This window comes from Schistocerca serialis, chromosome 1 (assembly GCF_023864345.2).
Source record: "Schistocerca serialis cubense isolate TAMUIC-IGC-003099 chromosome 1, iqSchSeri2.2, whole genome shotgun sequence".
NCBI lineage: Eukaryota > Metazoa > Arthropoda > Insecta > Orthoptera > Acrididae > Schistocerca > Schistocerca serialis.
The window spans coordinates 1,123,557,551-1,123,580,826 of record NC_064638.1 but is presented as its reverse complement, the minus strand read 5'-3'; the positions used below and the strand labels follow the sequence as shown (position 1 = coordinate 1,123,580,826).

Genomic DNA, 23,276 nt, shown 5'->3' with positions numbered 1-23,276 from the left:
ACTTCTTCTCCACTCTCTGTGGAATAATGAGGTATTCGAGGAACAATCAAAGCTCCATATGGCTCCTATGAAAGGGCGCGGCTGATTTCCTCGCCCCTCCTTCCCTAATCTGAGCTTCTGCTTCATCTCTAGGTGTGGCTGATCCCCCCCACCCGTTCCTAATCTGAGCTTCTGCTGTCTCTAATGTCCTTGTTGACAGGATGTTAAGCACTAACCTTCTCAGTTTACTTCTTGTGCATCGGAAATGGACAACTGTGTGCAGTTGAGCTTTCTTTGATGCAGTGATCCGTAAGTCCTAGTTTTTTGAATGGAAGTTACAAAGTAAACGCTCCTGAGTGAAAAATTCAAATCTTTTTTCTTCATCTGTGCTAGCACAACAGCTCTTCTACAACCAGCTTTCAAGGAAAGATGTCTGTGTATAGAACTTTTTGGAAATTTACTATTAAATTATAAGAGCATATACCCAGTAAAGTTCCTCTAGGCAACCAAAAAATTTGATAACTAAGGTTTCCATTTTTTTTTTTTTTTTTTTTTTTTTTTTTTTTTTTTTTTTTTTTTTTTTTTTTGGTTGATTTCCAAATGGAAGTTATCCATAGTTAATAATAATAATAATTATTATTATTATTATTATTATTATTTAATGATAGGCTTTGCAACGTGTTACAGCACATAGTGGTGTATTGTATGTTCTGCGTTTGTAACTAGTTTATTGAAGCACTTTCTGTTTTGAGCAAACAATATGTCTACCATTAGCATACCCTTCTTTGAATCTTCACTCTCAGTAATATTTGGAAAACAGCTCCAAGTAAATCATAGAGGATTCTTGTCATCAAAGGATCTTCACCTGTCAAGTTTATTTTATGCTGTGACATGAACTCCAACAGTTTCTCTTATTTGAGACAGATGAATCTCTGCTACTTGCATTTTTCACCCTGTTACTACTTGGTGGAGAGCATGAGCATTTAAAATTCACAGATCGAGTATATGAGACAATACCTTTTTTTTATGCACTTCACGGTCTTCCCCACTGATTGGACTAAAATCAGTAGAATGTCAGTACAGTCAGCTGTCCCCATACTCAATTTATAACATGTAACACAAGGTTTTGTTCATTTTTTCACCAGTCTTTCTGCCTGTCTTTTCCATTTGAAACATTTCTGCAATATTACAGATGCTCAGCACACACACTTCTCTTTTGTGGTACCAATTCAGAGCAAGCATTATATCAATGAACATGAAGTGGGTTTCTGCTGGTTTTGGTTTGTCCTGTAGTTTTGGCATGTTGCCCCACTTCCTGCAAACAGATGGGGTCTTTCCATGGTTATGAAGCCAGAGGAACAGGTCTGGGCTTGAATACCAATTGTTGACATAAACAGTCTGTCCCAATTTTAAATTTGACTTCATGAATGTTGCTACTATCTTGCCACTTTTCCCAAATTGTGGAAGCCTGATTCCAGGATTTTGCCTGTATGCTTTTATTGCAAACCTACTTCTATGAGATGAGATGGAATATACTGTTTGGAAGATAAATGTCCTTTAAACAGCTTCCATCAATGCACAGATTTTGATATGGATGTGCTCTTTGGAATGTTATGTGAACTTAATCCCATTGTTTATAATTCTGAATAATCTGTCTCCTTCATTACTGACAGAGTTGTTACTAAAGTGAAACATTATCAGAATTAAAAGAAAATTATCTCTGACAGAACTGTGCCAAAAAATTTTATGTTAAAGAATATGTCCCTGGACCAGTAGTGATTAATTTTCAGCTTTATCGCATGAGCCATGAGCAAACAGATAGCAATGAACCGTGAAAATTGAAACTGCACTTATTTTGGCATATTTGCCTTGGTGTGTAAATAAAATTTATTGGTATCATCCACAATGCATCTGCTAATGTACACATCATAGGACTTTTACTACAAGATCCTGTCAAAGAATCGTTTTTATCTCACTGTCGCTTCTAATTAGACTCTCCAAAATTTCTTCCTCTATACAACCATGATGGCATGCATTGTAAGTGCAACCAATAAATTTTATTTATATGCAAAGGCAAATACTCCAGAATCAGCGCCATCTCGATTTTCAAGGTGACTCAGTCAAAAACGAAGATGAAAACAGATTGCCAGTAAGATCACAGCAGCAAATACACACAGGGTGAGTGCTGGAAAGGTCTTAACATTTGGGGCAGAAATACAGTTACATGGCTGCACTGTATCTGGCTGCTAAATGCCTTGTTATGTTACATATCCAGAGCACACACTGACCTGAGTGGCAGCCCATCTTAATGCATCAGGAGCACAAAAACATCTAGAACACCTGTTGGAAGGAACAGTGGCACACACAAACACATTCAGAGTAGCTGAAGGCGTTGGTAGCAATGCATTTTAATGTGTGTGGAGTGGTCAGAGGGTTAATTAGATTAGATTAGATTTACTTTCATTCCATCCTCATTGGGGAGGTCCTCCAGGATGTGGAACATACAGACCCCAAGTGGAATGATCGTCATTTTTTTTTTTTTTTTATTTATTTTTTTTTCACGAACACTATATGAAAGAATAATTTTACAAACACTAATGCACTGAATTTAAAATTTAAAAAAAGGTTCTTTTTTATTTATGAGGTAATAAACATGTAATAGAACTACTGCAATACTTATTTACAGTGAACACATTACTGCTCTGAAATGGCGCAGAAGTTAGATTGTACTTCGTTCTACTTAGAAATTCATCAATGGAGTTGAAGTAGTTGGCCACCAATAAATCCTTTAGACTTCTCTTAAACTGAATTTCATTGGTTGTTAAGCTTTTTATGGCTGCTGGCAAGTTATTGAAAATGTGTGTTCCTGAATAATGCACACCTTTTTGTACAAGAGTAAGTGACTTTAAATCCTTGTGAAGATTATTCTTATTTCTAGTATTGATTCCATGAATTGAGCCGTTTGTTTGAAAAAGTGATATATTTTTAATGACAAATTTCATTAAGGAATAAATATATTGGGAAGCAGTAGTTAGTATCCCTAGTTCCCTAAACAGGCTTCTGCAGGATGTTCTTGAGTTCACACCACATACAACTCTTACTACACGTTTTTGTACCCATAAAACTTTAGCTTGGCTTGATGAATTACCCCAAAAAATAATCACATATGACATTATGGAATGAAAGTAAGCATAGTATGCCAGCTTTTTCATTTTTATATCCCCTATGTCTGACACAATTTGCATTGCAAATAAAGATTTGTTAAGACGCTTCAGCAGTTCTGTGGTGTGCTCCTCCCAGTTGAATTTATTATCAAGCTGTAATCCCAAGAATTTAACACTGTCCACTTCTTCTCTCTGCTTGTCATTGTATGTTAGGCGTATACTCGTGGGACACCCCTTACAAGTTCTGAACTGCATGTAGTTTGTTTTTTCAAAGTTTAGTGAGAAAGAATTGGCTAGAAACCAGTGATTAATGTCCACAAATATTTTATTAGCCAATCTTTCTAAGACTACACTTGATTTGCTATTTATTGCAATGTTTGTATCATCAGCAAACAAAACGAACTTGGCATCTGATAATGTAACTGATGAAAGGTCATTGATATACACAAGAAAAAGTAAGGGCCCTAAAATGGAACCTTGTGGGACACCAGATGTAATTAGTTCCCAGTTGGATGATGCCTGATAGCTTAATACAGGTCTCTTTCCTAATAACACCCATTGTTTTCTGCCAGAGATATAAGATTTGAACCATTTTGCAGCATTTCCTGTTACACTATAATATTCTAATTTACTTAAAAGGATATTGTGCTTTACACAAATGCCTCTGACAGATTACAAAATGTACCAGTTGCCTGCAATTTTTTGTCTAATTAATTAAGCACATTTTCACTGTAAGTGTAGATAGCCTTCTCAATATCAGAACCCTTTAGAAATCCGAACTGCGACTTGACAGTATGTTATTTGAGATAAGGTGGTTATAAAGACAATCGTGCATTACTTTTTCTGAAATTTTTGAGAATGCTGGCAAAAGTGAAATTGGATGGAAATTTGATGCTATTTCTTTATCTCCCTTCTTAAACAGTGGCTTAACTTCAGCATATTTCAACCATTCAGGAAATGTTCCACTGATAAATGACTGGTTACACAGATAGCTTAATATGTTACTTAACTCAGAATCACATTCTTTAATTAACTTTGTTGATATTTCATCATACCCACTAGATGTTTTTGATTTTAAAGATTTTATGATGGATATTATTTCTGCTGGGGTAGTGAGGGTCAAATTCATATTATGGAAGTTACTTCAAATGTCTGGTCTGAGGTATTCCATAGCAGCATCTACAATACCAGACAACCCCATCTTTTCAGTAACAGCTATAAAATGTTTGTTAAAAAGTTCTGCAACACTGTACACATCTGTCACCAATGTATCATTTTCTCTTAATGCTATTTGTCCCTCTTCATGTCTGGTTCTACTGGTCTCCTCCTTCACTATATCCCATATTGTCTTTATTTTGTTATCTGGTATGACTATCTTTCCCTTGTCATATATTTGCTTTGATGTTCATATTACAGTCGTTAATATTTTGCAGTATATCTTGTAATGTGCTATAGCATCAGCATCAGGACTGTTTCGAATTGACACATACAGTTTTCTTTTTAGTTTTACAAGATACCCCTATTCCTTGAGTAATCTACGGCTTCTTTTGTAGACTTTGCACTAACCTTGGTTAGTTTTGGGGGAAGACAGTGTTCAAATAAGGTAAGCACTTTATTAGCAAAAGTATTATATTTTTCATTCATGCCATGAGCACTGTAAACATCATTCTAGTGAATGTCTCTGAGGAGTGTCCTAAAATAATCAATTTTTGGCTTATTGATATTGTCTGCCAGGTCATCAGTATACAACACAAATAGCAAGGGTCCCAACACACTTGTTTGGGGAACATCTGAAGTTACTTCTACATCCTGAAAAAAATTAATGGTTTGTTTTCCAAATATCTGTTGTTTTTTTTCCCCTCCTATGGGACTTTTGTTGTCAGTGTGGCAGGTTGCACATAGTTTGCCAGGAAATTTGGTTTGATGACCATCATTTAAATCAAAAGCAGCTGATTACACTGTTCAAAGCAAATTTGTTGACCTATAAATGTTGTGGCAATGAGTGATTCATTTCATCTTCTATATTTGATGTACTCCATGCCATATCCTTTGACGCTCAGTGCTGCTGCCTCCCATCACCTTGGTCCAACATTCATAACTTTGGGAATCTTCTGTACCTTCTCCATTGTTAGCTGTCATGTCAGGATGCAGGACCCTGGTAATCTGTCATGACCATCAAAGGTGTGACATTAGTAAGTCTGTCGAACTTCTCTTGCATTTTTCTGGTGTTTTTTTCTCATTGTGCTGCTAACATCTGGGGCGGGGAGGAAGGGCCTTTGTGACATCCTTCAGAATAAATTCACAATACAAAGCACAGTACACATCTTCTGCTATACCTCTGTATCTTTCATTTTAGATGCAAAGCTTTATTTGCCTTCGTCATATTTTGATACAGCGTCAGGGAAATGTCAAAATGTTCTGTATATATGACTATACAACCTCTCCCTGGATAAGATCTTTAAAGTTCTTCTATTGAGCAGATTTGCTCCTGGTTGTCTTCAAAAGTTTGTACAAACAAAGTACATTGTATCATCCCACACTTTGTATTTGGTGGATGAGTCATTTACATGAGCACTGACCAGCATCTTCTAAAAACAGAATACAAGTACACTCAGTCTGGTTATTACTCATTTCAGTTTAATGAACAAATCAATTACTCTTAGTATTGAAAACTAGTTTGTAATGCAAATGCAACACAAAAAGCTAAACGAGCTCCTAAACAGAGCTCGCTCCTATGCGTACACAATGTCAAATTACTTAGTGTCTTCCAAACATTCTATTAATGAGAAGTGTCTACAGCTGTTAAATACTGCATTACAAACATTAGCAACAGGTCTGAAACAAATAGAATCTACACATTGACAGCAATTCACTAAATTGAACCAGATGCATTTAGTTGTCAATATGATCCACTATATACATTTCAACAATTGAGCTTAATTAATTACTCTGTTATTAGTTAGCATAGCCTTGTTGGTACAAAGGTAACTGGCAGACAGCAGATCCACAGGCATCAGGGTTTATTCTGTTGGTGGTCTCAAGATATTTTCCTGATAATTAAGACAGTGACAATGTTTTATTTATGTGAGAAAATCAAGTTCCACCATGATTTTGGTACCACAGTACACTGGCTGTTTAAATTGATTCTCATCATGGAAGAAGACAACCAACTATTAGTGGACTCCACCAAGTGACACACTATGGTGTTACAGCCAGTCAGCAGACCGAATATATATATATATATATATATATATATATATATATATATATATATAATAGAAGGAAACATACCACGTGGGAAAAATTATATATAAAAACAAAGATGAGGTGACTTACCGAACGAAAGTGCTGGCGGGTCGATAGACACACAAACATACACACAAAATTCAAGCTTTCGCAACAAACTGTTGCCTCATCAGGAAAGAGGGAAGGAGAGGGGAAGACGAAAAGAAGTGGGTTTTAAGGGAGAGGGTAAGGAGTCATTCCAATCCCGGGAGCGGAAAGACTTACCTTAGGGGGGAAAAAAGGACAGGTATACACTCGCACACACGCACATATCCATCCACACATACAGACACAAGCAGACATATTTTTCCCCTCTCATATATATATATATATATATATTACTCTGCAATGGAGTGTGTGCTATTTTGAGACTTCCTGGCAGGTTAAAACTGCATGCCTTGCCAAGATAAAAACTGAGAACGATGCCTTACATTGGCAGTGTTCTTACTGTCTGAGCTATATGGGATGGGCACAGTTTGCAACCTACCCTCACCTCATGTACCTCTCTCCTACTTTCCAAATTTCAAGGAATCTGTGCTAAATATCTATCTGGACTAACATTTCTGGAAAAAAGGAATGCTTGTCTAGCAAAATATGCAGGAGAGTACTGTGAAGTTTAGAAAGTAGGAGCAGAATGCTAGCTGTGACGGCAAGTCATGAGTCATGACTAGATAGCTCAGTGGGTAAGGTCACTGCCCACAAATGTCATGGTTCAGGATTGAGTTCTGGTCTTCACACAGTGGTAACCTGTCTGGAAGTTCCCACGTGAGTTTTCGTGTTCAGAATGAGCATTGGAACTGCTGACTCTGGTGACAGATTAATGTAGCCCCATGGTCCAGTCTCCGGTGGCGTCTGTGTGTGTGTGTGTGTGTGTGTGTGTGTGTGTGTGTGTGTGCACGCGCGCGCAGAATATTGATGCTTTCCACAAGGCAAGAAGTATGGTCAGCCCCAACCATCCAAATTTTGCAAGTGCATGATATACTTCAGGAACACTTCACAACCTGCTGCCTGCTTTCTTAGGCAGATACATAAATTGCTACTTGAAAGATATGGAGAACCATTGTTCCATGATTTAATTCTTCTCACAGTTTCCATGAGCCTTCATTGTGTGACCCAGGATTTTGCTGATCTTAAATTTACAAGACACATTTATAGACGATTATTAACATGCATTAATGTAGATTAAAATTAATTTAATAGCAACATATTATTCATTAGATGTTTAATAATGTTAGGTCATAAATCAACATTGATGTTTACTTAAACAGCAGCTTGAAGGTCATGTAAGTTACAGAGTTGTTTCGTTGCACTATCACAGCAAAAATATTTCTGAAATCATATCCATCCTTCTCTCTCTCTCTCTCTCTCTCTCTCTCTCTCTCTCTCTCTCTTTTTTTTTTTTTTTTTTTTTTACAAGAAATAGGAAGTTTTGAGTGCCCAATCCCCACTGTTAATTGGCTTTTAATATTGGTATTCGGTTAATTTTTTGAGTAATTCTAAGTGAATCCCTTGATGTAGTGTCGAGATTTGATTTCATTTTGTGTGGCTGTTTACAGTGGAGATGCTTAGTGAGACATACTTTGATTGGCACATGGGGATTATCAACAAGCAGCAAGGAAACAGGCTCTCCATATATTGTATATGTGAAGTTCAGTGTGGTAGAAAGTTAGTTAGGTGTTTGACAGTACCAATCCGAAACACTTTCAGTTGTATTGTGTGTGTTTTGAGCCATGTGCATCTGTGATTGCTGTTGAGCTGACCGACAGCACTGACCGACAGCGCTGATTGCCAATAATTGATTGCATTTATAAACTGACAGCCCACAAATTTGTATGGTCACTGTGTCATTGTTAATTGCAGCCTTGAAATTTATGAACATTTTGGACCTAAATATGGCTCCTTTCTCGAAAGTACTAATAGAAAACTCTGAAGATGTAGCTTTGGAAGATAATATGGCCTAAGTCCATGAAAAAAATGCTTATTTTATAGCACCGCTTGGTGCTCCAACTATCCCTAAACTATATTACAATGCAGGCAGGTGTGAACTGTAAAGAAGATGGAGCATCTTCAGTAGAAACTTTCCCATTAGCTGTGAGTTAAAGTGCTGAAGTGAGGAATTAAAAGTATTTGCAACCTCCAAACAGATTTATATCATTTTTTTACTCAGCTGTTTAAGAAGTTCCACATAAAATGCAGCATTCACTCACTGTTTTCACGTTGAGTACGCATTTGTATACTGTGAGTATACATTTCATGTCTGGCTTGCTCTATCGTGCCTTCTTTCATCAAGGAGCCTGGGAACTGGGCCACTCAGACTTCAACCCCCCCCCCCCCCCCCCCCCCCCCCCCCAAACACACAGCCACTGTTTTATTATAGTATGTAACTAGTATAACTTGTAGGCACAAAGCCAAACTTATTTTTAACTCCAAATAGTTCATATACAAAGAATATTAGAGTTTCCACTTTTTATGATATCTTTGGTGGGATTCCAAAAATAGTTTCATCCAAGCCATATTGTATGAAATTTGAGATGTCGCTGCATGCCCTGTGCATCCCTCATCTGTGTATATTCTCTTCCTCTTCTGAATGCTTTGTGCCACATAAGCATTGTGTTTCTTTTAAAGTGTCGCTCCCATAGGCGTCCTGTGTTGTCCCAGTTTCATCAGTTGTGATTTGTATGAAGCATCACTGATAAATAATGTGCTGAATTATAACATGTAAGATAGCTTTGAACGAATGTTGTGAGGTAACTCATCTGAACCACATTATGGCAAGTAGGTCATGTTGGTTTATTTCCCTTCAGTTTTGTTTTCTTTTAATTTTGTAGATTCATTTATAGTTAATTTATTATATCTGGCAAGTTTACAACATCTGATAAAGAATGATCCGTATCTCTTACTTTCATCAGACTTGTGCTCAGAGCTATAGGGGGAAAAGTAGTGGCAGATTGCAGCATGTGTGACATGTTCAGGTAGCATAGGAGGCAACAGTAAAAGCACTTCTCAAAAGGCGCAGCTCAAACCTGGAACCAGGTTTGTTACATAACTTTGACATTATTGTGAGAACTGAAGTTCCTACTCAGAAATCATCACGTTCTGTTTCAGCCATTATTCATAGAAACACTGATCTTCGTAAAACAGATTCAAGTGAGTTAATGTGCTCACTTTTGGTTGTGTAAGAAGACATCTTCACCTATAACTTTTAGGTTCTGCTTAATCTGGTTGATCCATCTCCTCGTTGATTTCAGGTTCTTCTTCAAACTACATCATAGCTATTCATTCTTCTCTTGCTCAGAGGGACTGCTGGGACACCCCCCCCCCCCCCCCCCTCCTAGTAGTTAGAACACAATACTGATTGCAGATTGAACTTTGTGTTGATTCACAAGTCATTGAGAATACCTCAACTGAGAACAACTCAGTTTTTCTGTACAATATTTAGAGAACTCACCTAGTTGTCTTTTGTCAAGTGCTGTAAGTGATGTTCTTTACAAATTGTTAGTTGCCTACATATTGTGCAGAACAGTAATGTCTTCAACCATTCAAAGAGGCTGGACATCTGGGAAATACATTATAGTGATCACACCATGAAGGTATTGGATATCACAGTAATAGGAGTGTTTACTGTGCGAGTAAATATGTATATTTATCTATTCAGGAGTTACAGTAGTTTGAATTCTCATTTGGCCATCCAAATTTGCATTTTTTTAAATCCTTTCCCGTAAATTGCTGAAGGCAAATGCTGGCATGGTTCCTCTGAAGAAAAGACACAATCAGTTTCCGTCATCAGTCTGAGCATATGCTCCATCTCTGACCTCACTGTTGACGTGACGTCAAGTGCTAATTCTCCTTCCTTCATTCTTCTGTTGTTAAGTCACTTCTTGTATTGTTGTACCACTTTTAGTGTGACCACATTTTACAGATTTGTACAAACAATGATGCACAGTAGGTAACAGCTTCTACAACTGTATGCCCCAACCCACCTAACGGTGTGTGACAGGATACTTTGATACCACTATCATTCCCTAATTTCTTGTCTCATTGTGGTCATTTCACAAGACATATGTTGTCCAATTCTTCTTGGAATGTACACTCTCAGAATGTCAATTGTAAACTTTTATGTGAAAGACATCTTCTTGTAACATCTGCCACTGGTGGTTGAGCATCAGTGTAATGCTCTCAGCCTTAGTAAATGATAATGTGACAAAATATGCTGCTCTTTGTTGGGTCTTCTCTATATCTTTTATTAATCTGACACCGTAACGGTCCCAGACTCATGAGCAGTCCATGAAGAATCTGTGCCACATTTGTTTTGTAGGCCACTTCCTTTGTGAACGAATTACGTTTTGTAAGATTCTTCTACAGTCTCTCAACATGGTATCTGCTTTACTTCTATTTGCTTTGTCATTACCCATTGGGTCGCTCTGGGCAGTTAGTCCTAGGCAGTTGTTATTATTTCCAGTGATTTATCGCCAATAGCCATATCAAACAGTAGAATCTCTTCATCTTTTAATATGGAATATGTTGAATTTATTTACATTCAATATCAACTGCCGGTCCCTTACTCAATCTTCTTCTTTCACAGAATCCTCCTCATCTTGTGTAAGATACAGAAAGAAGCAGAAATTACTAGCAGCCAAATCAGGGCAATGAGAGGGTAAGGAAACTTTTCCTGGGAACTGCTGATATCAGTGATTTTGTGCTATGGCTGTGGTAAGCCATCTTACAGCAACAATTCCATACATAATGTTGCAAATTCCAGATCTGGAACATCATTATTATCTTGTCACTTACTTTTAATTGCTGTATCAATCATTCTCCCTTCCTAGGTTTTCTGTGGTTTCCCTAATTCACATAAGGCACCTAACAAGGGAGGTCTTTTGAAAAGGATATACAGCCAGTTTACTTCCTCAACCTGCTGCAGTTCAAGTTTGTGCTCTTGTCACAAATGATATCAGGGTGCTAAACTCTAATCTTTCTTGCTTCTTTTGAGCATCAAAAATTAGTATTAAAAAAAACATGTGTTTGTTATATCTTCAGTTTGTCAATCCTTGAATGTGCATTTTATCACAAAACTATACAAATTACTGACTTATTCTGCTTCAACAATCAAAAAAGAAGTTTATCACATTGTGCTCTTCATTTCTGATGCCTGCTGGCTTTCCATTGTTCTCTATGAGGTAAGTTTTTAAATTTGTGACAAGTTGTGCGTGCAAATTGTGACAAGTTGCACTTGCAATGTAGAGGATGTTATTTTATAGTTGGCTAGTGCGTGCGTGTGTGTGTGTGTGTGTGTGTGTGTGTGTGAAGTTCATTACTTGATAATACCACTCGAAGTGCTTCAAATGTGAGCTTCACCGCGCTGCCTATCTGCTCTTTTTAAACCTACTTTTTCTGTCATCACAGCTTCAGTACACTAGACTCCTGCCTGCTCAACATACTTTTACTATGCTGCAAAAAAAGGAAAGGTTGTGTGGCATTATGGAGCTAGTGTAAACTATAGATGTCCCACCACCTGCAGAACCATCTTTTTGTACAAAACAGGTAGCTACTTTTGTGAGCAGGGAAAGCTTCTATCCTAGGTTAGCAGTAATCATTAAGAACCCCCCAAAGGAAATATGTTTTGCAGAGAGAAAACTACTTGAAATCTTTTATCTCGGAGAGAATATTTAATTAGTGTGAGCTTTTATATTATTTACTTCAATAAGCCCTATTGCCAATCCGTTCCACTTACACAGTAATGCATGTTTTTCAGATTCTTCGTCATGGTGTATCACAGTAATTTTCTATGCAAATTGTACACAACTGTTAATTATTCTCTTGTTCCCCCTTTTTTATGTAATAGTGTCATAGATTGTTCTTTTTCTTTGCTTCCTTTTCACATTGGCATGCTCTGTACACAGCCATCAAGAAGTTCAGAGGTTCATATGACACAGATAAAATTTTAAAATTGTTGTCTTCCTGTATTTTGTAGCATGATGTTGAAAATGTAGAATTTGAAATCTGTTGCAGAGGAAAAGTGATCTTCGACTGTAGAATTTCCATGAAATTACAGTTGTGGCTAAGTACTGCCCTGCATGCAGGATTCCAGACTTAGAGACATTAATGCAGCCCAGAACTGTTCAGTACATGCGTTATGTGTATAAACAGTGAAACTCGAGTGCTTTCCATTTTCAGTGGAGGAGTAGCAATAATTATGTGGAGCTTGTGAGACTCTGATTGTTGGTGAAGGAATACATGGTGTGAATACATGAGATTTTGCGCAATATTCTGCAAGATTACATTTGCCATTGTTAGTGTCAAGACTGTGTGTGTGTTTGTGCTGTCTCTGCACTCAATTAGGATACCACAGAAACTTCATGGTAAAGAATATCAGGAGAAGGTGACAACAGTACAAAGATATTTGTGATAATATAATTTTTGTGCATTTTTATTTACCCTTACAAGTAGCCTTTGAATTGTGTATGTAATATGTTTTAATAAAATGTGTCATCAAGTGTGTGTGTGTGATATATATTTATTACTGTGTAACTGGGTACTTTACTTGCCTACCCCAATGTGGTAATGTCTTATCTACTGAATATCAACACTATTCATAGATGAGAAAATAATGATTGTGATTTTGTTTCTGAATATCTTGGCTGCCATTGTTAAATGTTGCTTTCTCAGTATAGTTTTCAGTTTCTTTTTGCCCCTTCTTATCGAAGACAGCAAACAAAGCCCAACAAAAGTTAAAAATTTTATTTTCGTGATTACTATTATTGTTGTTTATCCATACACAGAAAAGTAGATTTGTTTGTCAGATATTGATGATCTGACTTCGTGTGTCTACCTATGTAGTTTTGTAACTGTTTCCTTAAATTAAAACTGTAGTATTAGAAGAGTGGAAACAAAAAAGAGACAATAAAATTATTAAACAAGCTACACCAGAAGATAAATTTGAAAGCACTGTCAGCAGATTACAAAAATAGCAAACTTTGAAGGTAAGGTGTCAAAGGAAGGAAGAGAGGACAAGAGCATCTAATAATAGGGATGACGCCTGCTCATTAAATGAAGACTGATATTTATGTTTATTGTCCAACTATATTTCACTATTGACAGGGAATTGGGCATCAAACTGGGTAAAAACTCTAATCACATTTCAGTCATTCTTGAAGGTTACAAAATGTAGTATAAATGAATAATATGCAAATGGTATTATGAGCACAGAAAACAGAATAGAAAAGAAGTTGTTAGGAATCTGCTGAAGTATGGTGATATAGCAAGCAGATGATAAAGGGTAAGGGCTCAGTGGGTGCAAAAATTTGTGTTTGGTGTTATTAAAGGTAAAGAAGGGGAAAATTTATGTGAAAAAGTTTACTGATTTTGGGCTTGTAGGAGATTGGCATTTATCAATATTAAATAGATTACTCAGTGTTGCCAGTCTGGCATTACAAAAGATACCAAAAATATAAGATTAGTACACAACTGTTCATTACTCCTCTGTCTCAGTCTTATTAAAAAAAGTATGTATCCTCTAAGAATTGTTTGAATTTCTTACCTTCAATTAGCTTTTTATTTTGTGTTTAAAGAACACGATATCCTACCAATTGAAAGACTGTAACTTTATGTCGTATATTTCAGAATAACTTCTGTGTTGTACAGTAACAGTGACTATTAGAATTTCTTCATGTAATTGGTGCCGTGGTTAAGATATAGCACTTGTATTCAGGAGGAGAGAAGGCACAATCTCTGTCCAACCATCCTGCCTTAAGTTCCACAAAAATCATTTGAGTAAATGTGTGAGCAGTTCCTTGAAAAGGTCCACGATCATCCATGTCTAATCTGAACTTGTGCTTTGGCTTTCTTGACGTCATTGCAACAGGACGTTAGAGTCTGACCATTCATCTATTTAACAGTTGTACAGAAACTGAGTCTTTGGATTTGTGAGGCACTTTCTTACAAATTGAGGTACACTATGTGATCGAAAGTATTTGGACACATGGCTGAAAATGACTTAAAAGTTTATGGCACCCTCCATCAGTAATGTTGGAATTCAATACGTCGTTGGTCCACCCGTAGCCTTGATGACAGCTACCACTCTCGCAGGCATACATTCAATCAGGTGCTGGAAGGTTTCTTGGAGAATGGCAGCCCATACTTCACAGAGTGCTGCATGGAGGAGAGGTATCGATGTCGGTCGGTGAGGCCTGGCATGAAATCAGCGTTTCAAAGTATCCCAAAGGTGTTCTATAGGATTCAGGTCAGGATTGTGTAAAGGCCAGTACATTGCAAGCACGTTATTGTTGTGTAACCACTCTGCCACAGGCCGTGCATTATGAACAGGTACTCAATTGTATTGAAAGATGCAATAGCCATCCCTGAATTGCTCTTCAACAGTGGGAAGCAGGAAGGTGCTTAAAACATCAATGTAGGGCTGTGCTGTGATAGTGCCACACAAAACAATAAGGGGTGCAAGCCTTCTCCATGAAAACACAACCACGCCATAACACCACCACCTCCGAATTTTACTGTTTGCACTGCACACACTGGCAGATGACGTTCATCAGGCATTCACCATACCAACACCCTGCCATCGGATTGCCACATTGTGTATCGTGATTCATCACTCCACACAATATTTTTCCACTGTTCAATCATACGCTCCTTACACCAAGCAAGGCAACGTTTGGCATTTACCGGCATGATGTGTGGCTTATGAACAGCTGCTCGACTGTGAAATCCAAGTTTTCTCACCTCCTGCCTAACTGTCATAGTACTTGCAGTGGATCCTGATGCGGTTTGGAATTCCTGTGTGATGGTCTGGATAGATGTCTGCCTTTTACACATTACAACCCTCTTCAACTGTTGGCGGTCTCTTGTCAGTCAGCAGATGAGGTCGGCATGTATGCTTTTGCACTGTACGTGTCCCTTCACGTTTCCACTTCACTATCACATTGGAAACAGTGGACTTAGAGATGTTTAGGAGTGTGGAAATCTCATGTACAGGCATATGACACAAGTGACACCCAATCACCTGACCACATTTGAAGTCCATGAGTTCAGCAGAGCACCCCATTCTGCTCTCTCTCTCGATGTCTAATATGGAGTACCTGGCAGTAGGTGGCAGCACAATGCACCTAATCTGAAAAACATGTTTTTGGGGATGTCCAGACACTTTTGATCACATAGTGTATGTAATGGACGAGGCTTGTTGCTTCTAAATTTTCCAAGTGATGCAGATCCGTTTAATGAAACTATATTTACGTGTTCTGCCTTAATGGTACAGTATGAACAAACATTTCTTTCACAATTGGGATTTTGTTCCCAAGCATCCACAGGTGGTAGGACAAGACCCATGCTTCTAGTACTATGGAGTGGGGCCATTAGGAGTGGGAAGAGCCGGCCATCACATACTTCCAACAGTTTCATCAATAACACACTCACCATATCAGAGCAACAGATGCACTCCTCTACTGTGCAGTACATAATTATAAAATTTCTTGCTTTTCAAGGAGTTCAAGTGACAGAAATTTTCCAGGGATTGGCTGCACATTTCGATGTTCAAACATTGCTGAGTATGCGTGTGTTTGCCTGGCATAACGAGTTCAAATTAGATCATGTGGAAAATCAACAACACAATCACCTTCCTTGGACCCACATTACAGACGAAAATATTTGTGCACTTTGAGGCATTCTTGTAGGCGATCAGTACGAGAGAGTATCAGAAATTGCAGAATAGTCCAGGATAAGTTATGTGAGCTGTCACCCAATCATCACATATGACCTACAGTTTCTTAAAGCATGTTCCAGATGGCTTCCTCACGTTCTTACTGAAAATCAGAAGTTGAGATGATTGGGGGTCTGTCAGTGGCTTAAAGCAAGGTTTGTGAAACATGGTGATGCATTTTTTAGGTGGATAGTCACCTGTGATGAAACGTGGGTCCACCACTACACTCTTGAATCCAAACAAGCCAGTAAGGAGTGATGGAGGAAATAGGAGGGAGCCGCAGTGAAAGCCAAGACTCTATTGTCAACTGGCAACGTTCTTTTAGCCTTTTTTTTCAGCCAGCTAGTCATTTTGCTCGTTATTGTTTTGCATGAGCAACTCTCAATCAGTGCTGCTTACTACTGTGAGCTGTTGATGGTGAGGGATTCATATCACTGCAAAAGACAAGACCAACTAATTCGACAGGTCATCCCCCTCTATGACAATGCCGAACCCCATACTGCAGCTCTAGTAGTCTCCTAACCACAGGAAAGGCACTGGACTCAACTTCATAATCCTCCTCACAGCCCAGACTTATAGCCCTGAGCTTTCAGTTTGCTTGGACCGCTTGAAGATACTCTAGGAGGGTACCAATTTAAAGATGACGAGGCCGTGGAGGAATTCGTGTCAGTTGGATCCTTACGAAATCAGCATCATTCTACGATGCTGCGATAAGAAACCCTTTGTTCTCACGGGCAAAAATTTATTTCTAAAGTGGGAAACTGTGAAAAAATAAATTGTAACTGCCTTTTGTTTCTCAATAAATGAATTTTTTTAAAGTTAAATACCATTTGTATTTGATTCACGCTCATAAGATGGCCATGATTTTAATCAGTTTTGTCTTGATGCTACTATTTCGTGTGTCTGAGATTGCAGACAAAATGGTAAGAGCACATTAAGTGCGCAAAATGGACCCCCTGCTCTCTCTAACTGTTAGAGAAATCCCATGAGTTTTATAGTGAATGCCTTACTCATTGTCCAAAATTATATTTGTTAGCAACATTTTGGTCATGATTTAGGTTGGTTTCCAAAATAAGTTTTATAATGAGACCTCTTTGTAGGATAGAGTGAATGTTGCACACTCTCTATTCTCCATTGTATTTCCTGTTAGCTGTCTGGAATGTTTTATGTAGCCTCTCAGACAAGAAGTTGATCCGTGTGGAATCGCCCTCAGGCAAGAAACTGAAAAGTATCCTACATTAAGCATAGCTTGTAATGTTCCAGAATCCTTTGCCATTTTTGAGAAACTTATTTTTCTAGTTATTTTATTCTCTAAAAGTGAGTTAAAAATTTTTGGAAATTCAGTTATGTCATATACGAATGTTTTGAGCTGTTCTTTTGCGGGAGTGTCACCTGCCCACCTCCTTGAATCCACACCTGGGACTCTTCTGGCAGCTGACATTTTGATTCTTTTGCCACAAGTCAGTTGTGTTGTTAAATAACAATAGCAAAAGTGTCCTACTAGTATGGATGCACTTTAACAAGCAAGTGTAACCATACTGACTAATTGCCTTTGAAATATGTTTTTAATGCAGATTCTGCTGAATACAAATGTATATGATCACTTTATCTATTTCTGCAAGTTTGATGTAAAAGTGTACTCTTGTACAAGAGCAGCTTTTTTACATTTTTGAGAGGGGAAACTTCCTCAGAGTTCTCAGTGATTGCTGCAATTCTAGTGTAGAGTTAGCAGTTATGCCAGTATAACTTTTGATGAACCAGCATATTGATAGGAGATATATTTCTGGTGGCCCAGTTAGGTTGGCAATTCCAGACTGATGATTCTGGTTGGAGACAAACAATGAGCTCATCTAAGACCATTTGTCAAAGTACCTAGCGAAGACACTTTGACCAGTTATTAAAATTTTCCACAATAAAAAAACAATAGTCATCCTGGCCGGACACTTCCATATAAATATTTTAATAATGCTGGTGTTTTTGAAACTGAAGTTATTGCGTTTTCAAAAATTCTCTGTTGTGTCAATAAAAAGTTACACAGAAACTGATTTGATCGGCAGTACTTGGACAAGAAATTTTTGTTCTACAATAGTCACATTAATTGAGAGTCACAAATAGAGATTTTGTAATATGCATGGAAGCATTATGAACCTGAACAGCAAAAAATAATTGATGTATAGAATAAGAGTTATTTGTGAGCTAAGACACTTGAGCATTGTATTGCTTTCCTAAAATAACAAAATGATCTTTCTTGTTCCTGTGCGCATTATTTCAATGCAGAACAGGTTATTTTTTAAATGCTTCAGTGCACTATGTCCCCAGCATCTTTTCTGTTAGAGCAAATCCAAAAAGTTGCGAAAAGATTGCATCAGGAATCAAAAGCCAATGTGTGATGATTAGTTAATTCTCAGAGCTTCAGGTTACTAAATAAATTGATGCGTAAACCATACTGGGACTTAATAATTGATGCTTACTTGGATAGAATGTTCCACAAGACATCACAAAACAACATTTGGATACACAATTATTTTTTATGAACATTGTTAGGCCTCATTTAAAAATTTTATGGAGTGTGGTAGCAAATTTGACATATTGATTTTTCAACATAAACTTTGACTCTAAATATGTAAATTACACCAAAGTTTTTCATGGCATGTGTAAACAGTCCTGTTATACCATTATTTCCAGATGTTGTTTGTTTTCCATGTGCAAATGAAAACTGAAAGATTAATTGGATACTACGAAAAGTTGTGAACTTGTATATCTGTACCAAAAATAACACTGTAAAACTGTTGTCTGTACATTGAAAATATTAGCCAAAAATTGATAGCAGATGATGTAAGAAGTTTAATAGAATATAGCAAGACTATCATTAAAAACTTAGTTTGTCTGTTTGAACTTGCTAATCTCCAAGACTACTAGGCGAATTTCACTGGGTTTTCACAGGTAACTTGAGCATAGCGTAGGGCAACATATAGGCTTTATTTCATCAAAATCAAATCATGGAAAAAGTATATTTTGATTAAATTTTTAGGGTCTGCTTAGCTTTGTAGTTCAGATGTTCACCTCAGCAACACGATCCTCACATCATAGTACACCAAAGAATCAAAAGATGTCACTGTTAGTTTCGTAGTATACCAAGTGTCACTGACAGGATTAAGCTCTGCTGTCTTATATTTGCAAATACAAACCAATATAGAATTTACATGGTAGCATAAAATATACAGATTTACTGGTTTCACTTCATGTATTAAAAACTTAACAAAACTGTTTTGTTTCTTTCGATTGTTTTATTTACATTTTACTTCTTAACTAGGAAGAACAAATTTATTGAGTTTGCTTTGTGGTTTGCGTGTCTATTTATTACATTACGATTTTGTTTTGGTTATGAATAAAAATGCCTAGAAAACTGTTAAGTCTTTCTCAGTATACTAAAACACGTAAAAGACTAGGACTATGTGGTCTCAAGAATCCACTGAAGATAAAAGGCAAGACTTGCTGTGACTTGAGAACATCAGTCTTTAACCCGCTCTTTTGAAACTCCTTCCGAAAGGAAGGTTAATCTGATTGAGTGCATCATGCATTTTCTTTCTCCTCTGCAATCTTCACTCAAAGAGAAAACTGCCGAAGTTCCCAAAATCTTCCTCAATCTCTTGAAAGCAGCGAGAAATGAGATGCATGACTGAGTACTGATCATGAGCACCATAAATTGTCTTGCACCCCAAAAACTTTCACCGACAGAGAATGCTGCCTAAGTTCTCAGCATGTTCTCAGAGCTGCTTCACAGTCTCTCAAAAGCAGTTAGCAATGGGTAGCGTGGCTGAACACTGATCATGTGCACCAATCATTATCTTGCACCTCAGAAACATTTATGTTGTGTGAGGAGCTCTTAAGTAATGATCAAAATCATTACAATAGTGCTAGAGCTTTAGAAAGTGATGATAACCAACACCGGTGTTGTTTAGAATTAGCCAGGGAGAAGTATGAATACACGCGCCATGACTGTGAGAATTTTGCAGTGAATGCAAGGGATAGAATAGATGGAATACAGTAGGCAGAGGCAGAAAAACAGTGCCAAGCTCGCATAGATGCTCATTGGCCTCAACACTAACTAAATAGAGTATCATTTTCATCTGTAGATTCAGAAGAATCTTAAGAAATAGTTGCTTGGACTGATAAAGAAAAAAGTGCATTTACATATAATCCTATGATTGATAGCAAGAGCACATATCAGGAAGAAGATGGTCAAATCCTTTCGCCTGGTAATTTGTGCTGTACAGTACTTCCAATTCTTCAGTTCTTCTGTTTATGGTGATAAAATGCAAACAACAACTCAGTGAAACTGTTGGCTTTATGAAAGGGCTATGGTGATACATCAGAATGATCAAGCTTGAGATTTACCACGGCATACTTATTCATGTTGCAAGAAAAAATTGAAGAGTATATCTGTCATAACAGAGGTATGGAGCAAGATGACTCTACCAATTATCCAATTAAATTTTTAAACAGTGTTAATGCATCTGGCCTCCGTCACACAAAATTCAATTGAAAACAGGCATCCCAATTATTCTGCTTAAAAATTTAACCCCACCGAAATGGTGTAATAGTACAAGCCTAAAGGTACTTATCTCCAACATAACATCATAGAAGTGGAAATTTTGATGTGAAATGGCACAGGTGAACGAGATTTTATACACCAAATCCTGGTTATTCGTAACAAATTTCCATTTTGCTTTAAATTTCTAAATTCCCAGTGAACCTACATTGTGCCATGACCATAAACAATACGCAACGCCAGATGTTGGATGTTGCAGACGTGGACATCAGTGTCAGTTGGTTTTCGCACGGCCAGTTGTGTGTGCGCCTCTCCCATGTTAGTGAAGCACGCAATCTCTTTGTTCATGTCCCAATCATACTACTTCAAATGTTGTATACAAAGAAGCTTTATAAGAAAAAAATAATTTCCATTCCTATGAAGCCATCGGCACAGCTATAAATAAATACCACGGCAACTGTGGGTTTTTCAGCTAGTGCTGTCATAAGTGGTAAGTCTATTCAAGTGCTTTGCTGACAGCTATCCAAGCACAACTCTTGACTCTACCTCATGGTTTTACTTCCACCAGAACCTCCTCTCCTACCTTCCAAACTTCACAGAAGATCTCCTGCATACCGCCGGCCAGAGTGGCCGAGCGGTTCTGGGCGCTACAGTCTGGAACCGAGCGACCGCTACGGTCGCAGGTTCGAATCCTGCCTCGGGCATGGATGTGTGTGATGTCCTTAGGTTAGTTGGGTTTAATTAGTTATAAGTTCTAGGCGACTGATGACCTCAGAAGTTAAGTCGCATAGTGCTCAGAGCCATTTGAACCATCTCCTGCATACCTTGCAAGACTAGTCACTCCTGGAAGAAAGGATGTCTTGGAGAAATAGCTTAGCTGCATCTTAGGAGTTTGCTCTGCAGCCAAGAGTGCGCTGATACGAGACTTCCTTGTAGATTAAAACTTTGCATCAGATCTGGTTACTATATCATAAAAATAAACACCATTGCAATCTCCACTGATTGTTCTTTGTTACTTTAGAGAAAAAAACTCTTGGAAAAGTTGGAAGTGAAGCTCACTCAGACTGCAGGATGAGAGGGACTTGCCTGTTGTGAGAATGAAGGGAGGCAAAGACACCTTCTGCTTCATCTTTGACTTCCCTCGTTGTCACAACAGGTGAGTCACTCTTGTCCTGGGATTGGAGTAACCTTCCATTCTTCCTCACCTTCTGTGACCTGTCTCTCCACTTTACCCAAAAAAGCAAATAATAGCTCTGCAAGATAGGAGAGTGTTGTGTACTATTATGTGTGTCTGTCGGCAGTACTAAATTTTTCCTGCATTGCTGCCTCATAATTCTGAAGCGTAAGGTTGGTCAAGTCTGAGACAAGGAAGCTGTAATGTCATTAGTACTGTCCCTGCTTTTAATCTGAACACTGTAGTTAGCAGCGAAAAGAATGGATTTTAAATTTAAGGACTAATACTTTTTTCTCTTACAACGGACTGCGTTACAGTAACTTTGTCATCTAAAATCAGTTAGATTAGAACGGCTAGTGAATTACAAATATATGTTTAGAATAACTGAGTGATCTTATACCATTCTGAAATAAAAGCTGTGTAATAAACTTTGCCAGTTGATAATTCCCAAATCATAGTTGCACTCAATCTCTTAAAATCAGAAAGACCTTATTCTGATCAAAGATCTGGTCAGATACTGTGTAGGCAGGTACTTTCTTCAATGTATATCAGCAGGGTATCAAAGGTAAAGACAGAGGAGGATTAAATGAACACTGCTTGCAAAATCTATACTGAATATGCAGAGAGATCCCCCACCCCCTCACCACACACGTGCACTGCCCCCCCCCCCCCCCACACACACACACACACACAGAGAGAGAGGAGGGGGGGGGGGGATATTATCATTCTTTTTATAAACAAATGTATTTCCAAATTCTTACTGTTAAGAGGCGCAACTCCCAATTCACAAAGTAGAAACACACACAAAGAAAAAGAGAAGTACTTCTATGTTTAGGAACCATGGGTTCATTTTACGTTAAAGAAGGCAGGGGGAAAAGAAAAGACTGCGAGTGTGATACTCACAGGGGTTCACTCAGAGCGTAAGTTATGAGGTATGAGGAAGTAGTGAGGCCAAGATAAAGGCTAAGGCTTGAAACTTTGTAGCTCCCTCTTAATCGGTTCTGAGAGACTCCTTTCCTATCTCTTGTCCTAACTTTTTCCCCTCCTTGAAGGCGGAATCTTTACTTGATTTACTATTCTTTTTTTACTATGTTTTACTAGCTCCATTCAGAATTGTGGCTCCTAGAGTTAAGTAATTTAACACTTTTAACAGAATTTTCTATTCTATACAGTATTCCAAAATTAGTCACCACGTCAATTTGGCTAAACATTTTTTATGTCTGTGTTCTTATATTGGTATCAATAGTTGTTGCAAAGCCCTTTCTATTTTGTTCAGTTGATCATAGATTAAATTATAGAGTGACTGCAGAGTTTTTTTTGTAATGACAGTTGCTAATACCAAAATTGTGCCGCACTAAATTTAAAACTGACGCTTTAGAAGATGCTAGGCAGTATCCTAGTTGCCAAGAGAGAAAA

General features: G+C 37.8%; 1 protein-coding gene across 2 annotated transcripts in view; it reads left to right on the top strand.

Annotated features, from left to right (window-relative positions):
• LOC126416846 (uncharacterized) overlaps positions 1-23,276 on the top strand; it is a 128,297-nt gene that overhangs the window by 86,565 nt on the left and 18,456 nt on the right. The window contains exon 4 of one of the 2 annotated variants that reach the window (XM_050084740.1): positions 12,438-12,922. The exons of the other annotated variant lie outside the window; for it this stretch is intronic. Within the exon in view, the coding sequence (XP_049940697.1) occupies positions 12,438-12,461 (24 nt within the window). The 3' untranslated portion in view covers positions 12,462-12,922. Of the gene's footprint in view, positions 1-12,437; positions 12,923-23,276 lie in introns of those variants that run through there. 2 annotated transcript variants of the gene reach the window in all.